General features: G+C 40.9%; 1 protein-coding gene across 5 annotated transcripts in view; it reads right to left on the reverse strand.

Moving 5' to 3' along the window:
- Nucleotides 1-7,382: 7,382 nt before the first annotated feature.
- Nucleotides 7,383-13,744, reverse strand: part of NEIL3 (nei like DNA glycosylase 3) — a 72,000-nt gene continuing 65,638 nt past the window's right edge. For 2 of the 5 annotated variants that reach the window (XM_073643548.1, XM_073643542.1), the window contains one exon: nt 7,387-7,586. In XM_073643548.1, coding sequence (XP_073499649.1) covers nt 7,428-7,586 — 159 coding nt within the window. In that variant the 3' untranslated portion in view covers nt 7,387-7,427. Of the gene's footprint in view, nt 7,587-13,744 lie in introns of all 5 variants that reach the window. The other 3 variants (XM_073643557.1, XM_073643534.1, XM_073643566.1) reach the window with 3 other exon arrangements.

Consider the following 13,744-nt stretch of genomic DNA (forward strand, 5'->3'; position numbering starts at 1 on the left):
ATCAGTGTTTTATCAGCAAGATATCACTACGGGACAACGGCCATCCTAGTTCAACCATAACCCCACCATAGATCAGCAACTTTGTGACTACACACAAAGCTGTGGTGTGAGCCGGTATATACACAGCTGAACAAGTCACTTCTGCTAAATCTGCAGCAGAGAAAACTGTGATTCTATTACAACTGCTGCACCCAGTAAACTAAGTGATTCATCACTGGAATCAGGGTCTGTATACCTAGCTCATGCTGCTTTCAGATTCCCTTTAAGGCAGGGATGTCAAACACACAGAGGGCCAAAATGAAAAACTTGGACAAAGTTGCGGGCCAACCAGTATACAGAATAATGAGCCCCACATAGAGGTGGCTGTTTCGGTGTCATGGGCCAAATATAATCACCCTGCGGGCCAGATTTGACCCCACAGGCCAGAGGTTGACATGTATGCTTTAAGGGATATTTTGTGGCCACTCCAGCTGTTAGGTTGGTGAGGATCATCTATATTGAGGGGATTGTTGGAGTTTGCAGAAGATACTGCAGATATTATTTTTGAGTTGTTAGAAACTGGGCCTTTAGAGTATAGATTGTATAAGGCCTGGCCTATATCTAAACTTTTAAACCAGTACTGTAAATGCTATTAAAAAAAAAAAAAAAGCTTTAAGGTTCTTTAGGTTCTAACCCCTTGTGTCATAATTATCCCTTTTTGGAGTTTTTGACTATTCCTAATGTGGGTTGGTGAAAGAATGGGTTTCAGGTGTGTTAAACACCTATTCAAAGAGGGCCATTTTTACACATTTACATCACTGGTTCTCTCTAATATGAGGACATGAGTATTTTTTTTTTTTTATAGACCCTTTCAATCACAACACACAAGAAAACTGTGGGGAAATATAGGTTTAGAATATCTCACTTTGGCAAAAACTATTACATACCCAAATGGGGAAAAAAAAATTGTAAAAATTTCGAAAAGCACTCAAGAAAAATAATTTAACCAGTTTACCCCCAATGCCTGTTTGCACCTTTATGACCAGGTCAAATTTTACAATTTGGAGCAGTGTCACTTTAAGAGGTAATAACTCTGGAAGGCTTAAACGGATCGCACAGATTCGGAGTTTTTTTTTTGTGTGACATATTTTACTTTATGACGGTGGTAAAATTTGTATATGAATTGCGTTTGTGAAAAAAAAATGGAAATTTGGCGAAAGTTTGGAAACTTTTGCAATTCTCAAACAATTATGTCCTTAAATCCGAGAGTTATGTTACACAATATAGTTAATAAACATTACCCACATGCCTAATTTACATCAGCACACTTTTTGAAACTTTTTTTTTATTAGGAAGTTATAAGAGTTAAGTTGACCAGCGATTTAAATCAGAGAGATATGTCACAAAAAATAGTTAATAAATAACATTTCCCACATGTCTACTTTACATCAGCACAATTTTGGAACCAAATTTTTTTTTTTGTTAGGGAGCTATAAGGGTTAAAAGTTGATCAGCGATTTCTCATTTTTCCAACAAAATTTACAAAAACATTTTTTTTAGGGACCACATCATATTTGAAGTCACTTTGAGGAGTCTTTATGACAGAAAATACCCAAAAGTGACACCATTCTAAAAACTGCACCCCTCAAGGTGCTCAAAACCACATTCAAGAAGTTTATTAACCCTTCAGGTGCTTCACAGGAATGAATGGAATGTGGAGGGAAAAAAAACAAAACTTTTTCACAAAAATGTTACTTTAGACCAATTTTTTTTTACTTTCACAAGAGTAACAGGATAAATTGGGCCCTAAAATTTGTTGTGCAATTTCTCCCGAGCATGCAGATACCCCATATGTAGCTGAAAACTGGGCACATGGCAGGGCTCAGAAAGGAAGGATGTTTTGGAACACAGACTGATGGAATGGTCTGCTGGTGTCATGTCACATTTGGGGAGCCCCAGATGTGCCTAAGCAGTGGAAACACCCCAAAAGTGACACCATTTTGGAAACTAGACCCCTCAGGGAACTTATCTAGTTGTGTGGTGAGCACCCTGAACCCACAGGTGCTTTACAGAATTTCACGTTGATCTGTGAAAGTGAAAAAAATATATTTTTCCCACAAATGTTTTTAGCCCCAAATTTTTTCATTTTCACAAGGATAGGAGAAATTGGACCTCAACATTTGTTGTGCAATTTCTCTTGAGTACACCAATACCCCATATGTGGTTGAAAACTACTTTTGAAGCACAACGCAAAGCTCAGAAGGGAAGAAGCGCGATATTGGAGTTCATATTTTGCTGGAATGGTTGGAGGGTGCCATGTCAAATTGGTAGAGCCCCTGAGGTGCCAGAAGAGCAGAATCCCCCCCCCCCCCCAAAAATAAGTGAACCTATTTTACAAACTACACCTCTTAGTGAATTCATCTAAAGGTGTAGTGATCATATTGACACCACAGGTGGGTCACAGAATTTTATACCATTGGGCAGAGAAGATAAAAATAATTACATTTTTACCACCAAATTTTTCTTTGAGCCCCAAATTTTACATTTTCACACTGGGAAATGGGTAAAAATGGCACCAAAATTTGTCAAGTTCTGCTGAATGTTGACATACCCCATATGTGGCTGTACAGTACTGCTTAGGCATACGGCGACACTCGGGAGGGACGGAGCGCTGTTTGCCTCCTAGAGCGCAGAGTTTTCTAGAATAGTATGCAGACTCCATATACAGAACCCCTACATAGTAGTAGAGCAGAATCTCCCAAGTGACCCCATTTTGGAAATTATACCCCTTTGGGAATGCATCTACAGGTGTATTGACGATTTTGACTCCATGGGTGTTATCCAGAAACAAGCAGCAGTGGATGTTGCTCAGTGAAAATTGCAAACTGCCGTTGTAGTGACCAACCAAGTTGTATTGCTCAGTACGTCGTGCCCAGCTTGTGCTTCTCGAGACATGCACTTGTAAATTAGGCAGAAGCTCATCGCTACAGAAATGCTTAAACATGTGGACTCTAAATGTGGTTTATGCACACTGGAGCTCAGAAGGGAGGGGACATGTGCATTTGGGAGCGCAGAATTTGCTGAATTTGTTTTTTTTTTTTTGGGGGGGGGGGGGCGAGGAACCATTTAGCTTTTCCAGAGCCTTTGTCCTACCAGTAATGTGGAAACCCACTATTCCGAGAACAGCCGACGGACCTGATTGGGGGCTTTTTTGTTGTTGATTGAGTTGAAGCTTTCATTGGGAACATTTTGGATCACATTTATCTGGCGCTCTACGCTGAGCACTTACATCGGGGTTTCCATCTAAATCTCAGAGTGACACGATTCAGAATGAAATCCCCAACTGATCCATTCACTATAATGAGGCAGCAGAGTTACTCTGGACGCAGGTTGGCCTCTGTTCAACAGTGTACTTTTTTTTTTCCCCAAAGGTGCTCAAAACTGTGGCTTTTATGCATGCCTAAAAAGACTGACACTGCCGGATAAAGCTGATCCCTCAACAGTGTGACAGCCATGTCTACAAATATCTCAATAGCTGTCACACTGTAGAGGGATCAGCTTTATTCCCATTTGCACAAAGAAAGACTAGAAGCAATGGGATGAAACAATGGGAGAAGATACAGATTAGATATTAGAAAAAACTTTTCGACACTGAGGGTGATTAACGATTATGGATCAGGCGGCCACGAGAGGTGGAGAGTTCTGCTTCAATGAAAGTCTTCAGAGGCTGGACAGATATCTATCTGAGATGGTTTTGTGAATCCTGCATTGAGCAGGGGGTTGGACACTGACACTGGGGGTCCCTTCCAAGTCTACCTTTCTATGGATCACAGGGCAGACTGCATTCACAGTGCTTCCATCTGCCTCATTATAGGGAATCTTCCCCCGGGGGTTCCGTCTGAATCAAGGAAACCCCATTGCAAGCTCTCAGTGCAGAGCACAGGAGAAATGTGAGCCGAGCCATACTGAGATCTTTGGGAGGCCGAATGAACAAAATCAGCAGCAGGTGAAGAATTGGTTTTATTTATTTTTTACGCCGTTCCTCATGTGCTATAAGTGATTAGACTACTTTATTCTTCAGGTCGGTGTGATTTATATTGGGTTTTTAAGTTTGGCAGCTGTCACACACTAAGAGACGCTTTTTTGCAAAAAATTGTTTTTGCAAGTCATATTTTGACAGCTATAATTTTTTTCCATATTTCGGCAGACAGTCATGTAAGGGGCTTGGTTTTTGCGGGACGAGTTGACTTTTATTGACACCATTTTTGTGCACATGGCATTTTTTGATCACTTTTTCTATTCCAATTTTTGGGAGACAGAATGAACAAGACCCAGCAATTTAGGAATTTTTTTTTTATCCATGCCATTCTGCGTGTGGTAAAATTGATAAGGCAGCTTTATTCTTTGGGTCAGTACGATTACACCGATAGCACATTTATATAGTTATGTTTTGGCGCTTTTATGCTATAAAAACTTTTAAAGAAAAAAATTTTTTTTTTGTATAGCTTTATTCTGAGACCTAGAACTTTTATTTTTCCACTGATGGAGACTTGTTTTTTTGCGGGACAAGATGACGTTTTCAGCTGTACCATTTTTATTTACATTTGTCTTTTTGATAGCGTTTTATTCCACTTTTTGTTCGGCGGTATGACGACAAATCATCTTTTTTGCCTTTTTTTTTTTTTACGGTGTTCACTAAAGGGGTTAACTAGTTGGACAGTTTTATAAGGTCGGGTCATTCTGGAAGTGGCAATACCAAATACAGTACAGACCCACCACCTCATTTAAAGATTTTTCTGTATTTTCATAACTATGAAAATTGTACATTCACACTGAAGGAATCAAAACTATGAATTAACACATGTGGAATTATATACTTAACAAAAAAGTGTGAAACAACTGAAAATATGTCTTATATTCTAGGTTCTTCAAAGTAGCCACCTTTTGCTTTGATGACTGCTTTGCACACTCTTGGTATTCTCTTGATGAGCTTCAAGAGGTTGTCACCGGAAATGGTCTTCCAACAATCTTGAAGGAGTTCCCAGAGATGCTTAGCACTTGTTGGCCTTTTTGCCTTCACTCTGCGGTTCAGCTCACCCCAAACCATCTCGATTGGGTTCAAGTCTGGTGACTGGAGGCCAGGTCATCTGGCGTAGCACCCAATCACTCTCCTTCTTGGTCAAATAGCCCTTACATAGCATGGAGGTGTGTTTGGGGTCATTGTCCTGTTGAAAAATAAATGATGGTCCAACTAAACGCAAACCGGATGGAATAGCATGCCCCTACTAGATGCTGTGGTAGCCATGCTGGTTCAGTATGCCTTCAATTTTGAATAAATCCCCAACAGTGTCACCAGCAAAGCACCATCACACCTCCTCCTCCATGCTTCATGGTGGGAACCAGGCATGTAGAATCCATCCATTCACCTTTTCTGCGTCGCACAAAGACACGGTGGTTGGAACCAAAGATCTCAAATTTGGACTCCTCAGACCAAAGCACAGATTTCCACTGGTCTAATGTCCATTTCTTGTGTTCTTTAGCCCCAAACAAGTCTCTTCTGCTTGTTGCCTGTCCTTAGCAGTGGTTTCCTAGCAGGTATTTTACCATGAAGGCCTGCTGCACAAAGTCTCCTCTTAACAGTTGTTGAAGAGATGTGTCTGCTGCTAGAACTGTGTGTGGCATTGACCTGGTCTCTAATCTGAGCTGCTGTTAACCTGCGATTTCTGAAGCTGGTGACTCGGATAAACTTATCCTCAGAAGCAGAGGTGACTCTTGGTCTTCCTTTCCTGGGGCGGTCCTCATGTGAGCCAGTTTCTTTGTAGCGCTTGATGGTTTTTGCAGCTGCACTTGGGGATACTTTCAAAGTTTGCCCAATTTTTCGGACTGACTACTTTAAGAAATGAAGGTCAATGATGGCCACTCGTTTTTCTTTACTTAGAATTTGTATTATGGCAAGAAAAAAGCAGCTAACAGTCTATTCAGTAGGACCATCAGCTGTGTATCCACCAGACTTCTGCACAACACAACTGATGGTCCCAACCCCATTTATAAGGCAAGAAATCCCACTTATTAAACCTGACAGGGCACACCTGTGAAGTGAAAACCATTTCCAGTAACTACCTCTTGAAGCTCATCAAGAGAATGCCAAGAGTGTGCAGAGCAGTCAAAGCAAAAGGTGGCTACTTTGAAGAACCTAGAATATAAGACATATTTTCAGTTGTTTCACACTTTAAGTATATAATTCCACATGTGTTAATTCAGTTTTCATGCCTTAAGTGTGGATGTACAATTTTCATAGTCATGAAAATACAGAAAAATCTTTAAATGAGGTGTGTCCAAACTTTTGGTCTGTACTGTATATAAACAAAAGCATTTTTTTCCATAAAAATTTATGGGTACAATGCATTTATTTTTTATATTTACAATTTTTTTTACTTTGTCCCACAATGGGACTTTCACTTTTTACAGGCTGATCGCTTATACAGCATAGGAATGTAGGAGCATTCCTATACTATACAAACTGTAAGCGCTGTACTAACAAACTTGTAAGATCATTCACTGAGCATGATCTAGCAAGTTTGCTTGTTCTGATGACTCAGATGTCATCATGACGACAACGGGTCACCAAATCAACAATCGGGCCCCCGCTGTGGCGCCGATCAAAGGGCAGAGGGGGCTTCCTCTTTCTGCCTGCTAGCTTAATTCTGCAATAGATTTCAATCGCAGCATTTAGGGGTTTAAAGTGCTGGGAGCGGTACGGCACCGCTCCTGGCACTGAGTATCGGATGTCAGAATCAGCTGACACCCAACGGTGATCACGTGCGCAAAGCACCTGTGCGTGGGCGATCACCATGACGTATCCATACACCCAAAGTAGGTAAGTACCAGGCCACTTGGACTTATGGAGACATCCAAGGTTGTGAGTTAAGGGACAAAAAAACACACCAAAAAACAGGGTATTGTGTGTGAATTTTCGCTGAGGAATTGCATTGGATGTGGGTGTGCATTGCCAGTTGTGAGCTGACCATAGGCACAATCTGATATATACTGCATGTGTGCAGCATAGCAAACATTCGCGCAACACCTTGCCTCATGGTTTCTTTTGTCATTTTACTTGATGTACAGTACTTACAACATTCTGCTGCTTTAGAATTTATTGCATGTTTCTACACTAGTCATTATTGTGCCATATACTGTACAAGAGAACAATACAGGTGCTAAAACAACCAAAAGGTGGTGACTAACAGTCCTGCAGCAAGTTGCAAAATAAAAATGTCTGCTACAAAAAAAGTATACATAGCCAAATGTTGGGAAAAAAATATTTTATTGTACATTAACTGTAAAAAAAAAAAAAAAAAAAAAAAGGAAATCATTAATCACAATTAGTGAAAAGAACATTTAAATGTATATTCTGTAAGCGCGCCAAGGCAATGATACACGCCGGACAGCTATTCTGTGGGTTTTGCCCATTCAAAGAAGTTACATTGTTTGTCTTTACCAAAAGGACACACGTAAAAATTTTTGCCATTGTTTGGACCAATCTTCAAAACTGTCCTCATAATACATCTCTTCAGATGGTTGCAGAATGGAAAATGCAGATCAGCCCACTGAAATAAAAGCAGAAGCATTTAGGATCTTTCAGCTCTGATCACAAGTCAGATTAAAATTCAATGTGAACTTCTGTGGCTGAACTCCAAGACTGACAGCACTCATTTCTGAAATAGGTTACGTCACATTCAACAGATCCTCATGATTAAACCCATTGTCATTCATTAGTATTTTCAGTTTTAATTAGTAGCATTAGACTTATTGCGGTGCCTATTTTTTCTCTACGACACAAAAATCAAAGCAGAAATTTTTCATTACTTGTTAATATGGTCAGAGAAAACCAATTCACTTGCACTGGATGAAATGTTAAGGCTGCTTCAGTCATCCGTGCAAATCGTTCCAAGCATAGACCACAATGCATGGACTGGCCGTGCCTCTCATAACCCGAGTGTGTCAGCCTCAAACATGTATGAAGTAGTCTCACTCTGGTTTGGAGATCTGAGGCCAGTCCATGTTCTGACATCTTAAGAAGCCTTTAATATGGATTTAAGCATCAAATCTGACACATGTAGAAGGGGTCAGGATTGTTAAAGCATATTGGGAGATCCACATGGAACCCCAAAAAAGTCACTTATTTTCAGTGGCTCATTAAAATTTAAAAAGAGGCGACTAGACTGGTGTCCTTTTCTTTGCACCATTTTTTGATACATCCCACCCAGTGACTGGATATTTCTTATAGTTCTCATCTCTGCTGCACAGACTGGAAGTAGTCCAGGAAACTACTGCAGTCCACAGAATAATCGCTAGATAGTCACTGGGAGAGACAAACAGTTAATCCATATGCATGCCTGCAATTTCTATGGTGAATGGAGTCCTAGTTCGGTGGAGAATGTAAATCCCATGTGTACTTAGCAATGCTAAGGTCAGGTTTACACCAGCGTGTAAAAAAACAATCTTCAGTTTCAACCAGAAAACTCGGATGATTTTATTTCTCATTCGTACACAATCTGTTTGTTTTTTTTGTAGCAGCTGTTCGTTTAGTTTCCCATGTTAAAGAATTGCAGCATATCCATAAAAAAAGGATGCTATACAGTGGCTCCATATTGCATGATTTTTTTGTGCATTCATCGACTTAGCGAAGTCACTTATTTGAATTGGGGGAAAAAAAACTAGTGGATGCTGCATTTTTTTTCAGGAGCAGATTAAGTCTGGAGAAAAAAAATGACAATTCCTTACTGGTAATTTGATTTTCCTGAAACCATGACAGCACCTGAGAGAGAATGGGATCCACCCAAGTCACTGGACAGCAAGCCAAGAGCACAAAGTGAAAAAGCAATTCCCACTTCCTCCTTCAATGTGGAGACACCAAAATAATCATTCTTCTTGTTATTTATACATTCACTCAATCTTCTCCTCTCACAATGAAAAACGGGCTTGAGAACCACCACCAACCGTAAGCCAGAGGGAGCAAATAAGTTGTGGCGCTATCATGGGTTTCGGAAAAATCAAATTACTGAGAAGTAATTATTTTTCCCTTCACTCATGACCGCATCTGAGAGACTATAACCAAGGAATCCTCTTATAGGGAGGGAGCATCCCCGTAAGATGTTTCACCTGAAGAAAGATCCCAAGAATATACTAGTTCACCGGATAGTGCTTAAGGAAGGTAGATTGTGAATAGTTTAAGGGTATGTGCACACGATCCGGAGCCGCTGCAGGTTCGACGCTGCAGACTTTCCAGACTGCAGCATGTCAATTTCTAAGGTGGGTCCACATGCAGACTTTTCTCCTAGACCTAACCTCTATGGGGAAAGTCCGCATGTAAAAAAAAAATAAAAATCTGCCGCTCATTTGTATATCCGCATGTGGCTCCTCCACAGCGGGAGTCATTGTGTGCACATACCCTTAGATATTCACTCAAGAGAATATCTATTGATTTGGAGCGCCAACAAAAAAGCGCCAAGAGTTTAAAAAACAAAACAAAACAGCAATTATTGTACTAGTTACAACAATCTTTTTTTCCCTAGAGAGGATCTATATTTAGAGACCTGTATGGTTGGCTATCTTTCTCTGATTTAATTGGATATTCTGGACTTGCTATATACTTCAGCTGGTTAGGATATTTAACAACTGGTACTAAGACTTAGCATGTAAATGGAAGCAGGAGTCAGGGTGATTCAAAGAACCTGGTAACCCTAACAAGGCCTGAAGTAGGGTTCCTAGTGGCCGCTGGGCCCAGCAACTGCACCTGCTTAAAATATTACTTAATCAAACCCAATATTGTTGACATTTTCCATTGAAGCCCCCTAAGGCCAAGATCTTGACTGTAAGAAACCCTTCTGGTGTCAATGATCACCTAATGGTTCAAAACATCTACCCAACTCTATTCTATCAAGTGTAGATTGTACATCCCAGAATGCCAAAGGGGTTCCAGAAACCAGAAGAAATATTTAGTACTTTATTACAATCGGACTTCACCAAAAAACTTGTGTGTGTGCCCCTTAGGACATAACATTAAGTCCTACTAAGAAATTTATTTTAAGCTGAAACGGACAACTGTAGTTCGAGATTTCCATCTTAGAGAATTTCTGATTACCGCATCTTAGCCAAGTACTAAGAGATGGCACAACTAGAACCGGCAAGAGAGATCTGAGCTATTCAATATGAAGAGCCATGATCAAACATTCATTTAGGGATGATAGAATTTATCCTCTTCTCTATAATGGTATCAATTTCTTAACTTAAAATGGTTGCTAATCATACCATCCAACCATGAAAATTGTTAGTTGAAACAAAGTGATAATCATCAACTGTATGATGCACTTTTTTTTTTCACATGAGGAAGCGGACTCAAATAGAGATATAGACCTCATATGGTATTGGTCAAAGCTCAGGTGGTCTTAAACCAAGGTATTAGAACCCCATCCCCTCAACCATGTAACTTATGGACGCATCATCCTGTTCTTGAGTAATAATCAGAACTGTCTTTCTTCAGTGCAAAGTCATTCGTCTTGACTAGCAAAGATGTTCCTCCTTTGCCACAGGATTCTGACAGGTAAGGAGACATTTTAATTCATCCATCGATTCCTCCCCTTATAGGTTTATTGCAGTGTTGCCGTTTTATAACTGCAAAAGCGCGTTGACTGGATATTCAACTAACTCACCACTTAGTTCAATATATCAGTTTTAGGACTTCAATCCCAAAATACTTAGTGTATAATGGCCCACCAACTTAATTTCCAATGAGTCCATTTTCCGACTTCGACCGGGAGGATACACTGGTGTTGGAATATTTTCACCAGATCTGGTATCAAGTCATGCCGTGAGACAGAGGCAGCCAAAGAAAATCCTAGACTTGAGATGGCAGGCTAATCAACAACTACCAAGCTGCCAGAACACCTTCAGGCAGGCCAAAACACACAAGACATGAGACCAGACACTACGGCGGTTCGAAACACAGGATCTCCAGTTGACAAGACAGGTGCTTTAACCAACTAAGCCACAGCGCCAAAATGAGAAACGCAAGGCTGCAGGCCGAACGCCAGGCTGCAGGACATGCAAGAATCACAAGGACGCACGCCGTGTGAAAAACACAGGGCCCTAGGCCAGACATCAAACATAGGAAGGTACTGAAGCATTCAATATAGATTCTCCCAACTCATGTTAGCATTTCAGCACCCAACTGGGCCCCTGTACTCACTGCCATTCTTACTGGTGGTTGCTATAGAACATGCTATAATGTTCTATGGTTCATGGCTGCTCCAGCCGTGTACTCAAGGCCCCTACATCCAAAGGACAGGAAACCACATTGAAGGAGAAAGTGGGTGTTGTCTTTTTATTTTGTGTTCTTGGCTTCATGTCCAGTGATGGGGTCGGATACCACTCTCTCACAGATACGGTCATGGGTGAGAGGGAAAAAATGCTCATCTGCATGACCGCCATTGAATAACATTGGTCCAAGTGCTGTCAGCGTGCTGCCCATTTTTTTTTACAGACAGAACTCAGACTGAAAATAGTAGCATAAACAAGCCTTTATAGAGTGTATTCTCAACACAAAATGATTTTTCAAACCTTGGCTGAGCAGTTAGGTGCATCTTCCCACCTACTTGTTATCCATCAATCTCCCCTCCTCCGCCTTCTTTGATTGACAACTCTGGCACAAGAACCAGAGGAGGTCAGAGATAGATGTAAAACCAGTGAATGGGAAAGGTCACACCAAGGGTGAAGGTTTGGACAGTGATCTTTTGTACTGAGAGATTGCCATTAAAGGGAACCTATCATTTCTAGAAACGGCAGCTTAAGCTTAATAAATCAGGTGCATCTGATACTCAACGTGCAATGCTGGCATACATTTTTGAAGCAAGTTACACCACTTTACTGGCAAAACTTATGATGAATTTGATGGGCAGGCATGACCACACCACCTGTCCATGCTACATCCATATTGGCGTAGCTGGCTGGGACAGGTGTGTAAACCCCAAAAGTCGAAATATTATTGTGCAACTGCCAAGTCATGCAAAAATATTGAGACTTAAGGTGTTTCCACCACATTTTTGATGCAAGCACCTTATATAATCACACCCTAGTTGTGTATACGGTATTTTCCAGGAAAAGTGGAGAAACTGTGTGAATACAACATATTACGGATCTTGTACTTGCAGCATGTATTGTAGCTCAGAGAAGCATTTGAAGTTCTGCAGGTTGCTGTTGAAAACAATGTATAACACATACTGTATTAGTGATGTTTAATAAAAGTTTATATTACGTTATACAGTCTTCTATATGCTTGTAAAGATGATCATATAGTTTATATTCATGCAGCCCTTTGTGCTTAGTAACCATTAAAGACATAGAGATCAATAATATGTATTACAGTACACACTTTATAGTCTCCTCTATTACAATATTTCTACAGCTGAATCTGTGCATTGCGTTCCATGATTTATTTATTTTTTTACTGAAGAATGTACCTTCCTGTAAAAGCAGAGGCACATGGGACGGCTTCTACGGCCATAAAATGGATCTATGAAGCACTGATGATTTAAAAAGCCATGAGGCAGAATACTTAATCCTGTTTTTCCAAGTTGGAGTGAAGTTCCTAAACAAAAACTAGGAATCGAAACACATTTACAATTCTGTATTGAACTGCCTTGTATATGATCAATATTTTCTCTATAATATGCTACTAGTATAGGCTGCACATTCCCAAAGTGTGTCATATGTATTTAAAAAAAAAATTAATAAGTCTACACCACTGTTAAAATGCCATGTTTTTGTCATATAAAAAAAATATATACACTGCTCAAAAAAATAAAGGGAACACTTAACAGAATATAACTCCAAGTCAATAACACTTCTGTGAAATCTACCTGTCCAGTTATGAAGCAACACTGATTGTGAATAAATTTCTCCTGCTGTTGTGCAAATGGAACAGACAACTGGTAGAAATTATAGGCAATTAGCAAGATACCCCCTATAAAGGAGTGGTTCTGCAGGTCGTGACCACAGACCATTTCTCTGTTCACATCCTTTTTGGCAGTGGTTTTGGTCACTTTTTCATTTTGCCATTGCTTTCACCCCTAGAGGTACAGTAGCATGAGGCGGTGTCTACAGTACAACCCACAGAAGTTGCTCAGGTAGTGCAGCTCATCCAGGATGGCACATCAGTGCGAGCTGTGGCAAGAAGGGTAGCTGTGTCTGTCAGCAGTGTCCAGAGCATGGAGCAGATACCAGGAGATGTAGAGGGAGCCATAGGAAGGCAACAACCCAGCAGCAGGACCGTTAACTCCTCCTCTGTGCAAGGAGGAACACTGCCAGAGCCCTGCAAAATGACCTCCAGCAGGCCACAAATGTGCATGTGTCTGCACAAACGGTTAGAAACTGACTCCATGAGGGTGGTATGAGGGCCCGACGTCCACAGATGGGGTTGTGCTCACAGCCCAACACCGTGCAGGACGCTTTGCATTTGCCACAGAACACCAGGATTGGCAAAGTCGCCACTGGCACCCTGTGCTCTTCACAAATGAAAGCAGGTTCACACTGAACACATGTGACAGACGTGACAGAGTCTGGAGACGCCGGGAAGCGCGATCTGCTGCCTGCAACATCCTTCAGCATGACCGGTTTGGCAGTGGGTCAGTAATGGTGTGGGGTGGCATTTATTTGGAGGACCGCACAGCCCTCCATATGCTTGCCAGAGGTAGCCTGACTGCTATTA

The sequence above is a fragment of the Phyllobates terribilis genome, unplaced genomic scaffold, assembly GCF_046119375.1.
Source record: "Phyllobates terribilis strain yellow unplaced genomic scaffold, ASM4611937v1 Scaffold_1__5_contigs__length_1240528914, whole genome shotgun sequence".
Taxonomy (NCBI): domain Eukaryota; kingdom Metazoa; phylum Chordata; class Amphibia; order Anura; family Dendrobatidae; genus Phyllobates; species Phyllobates terribilis.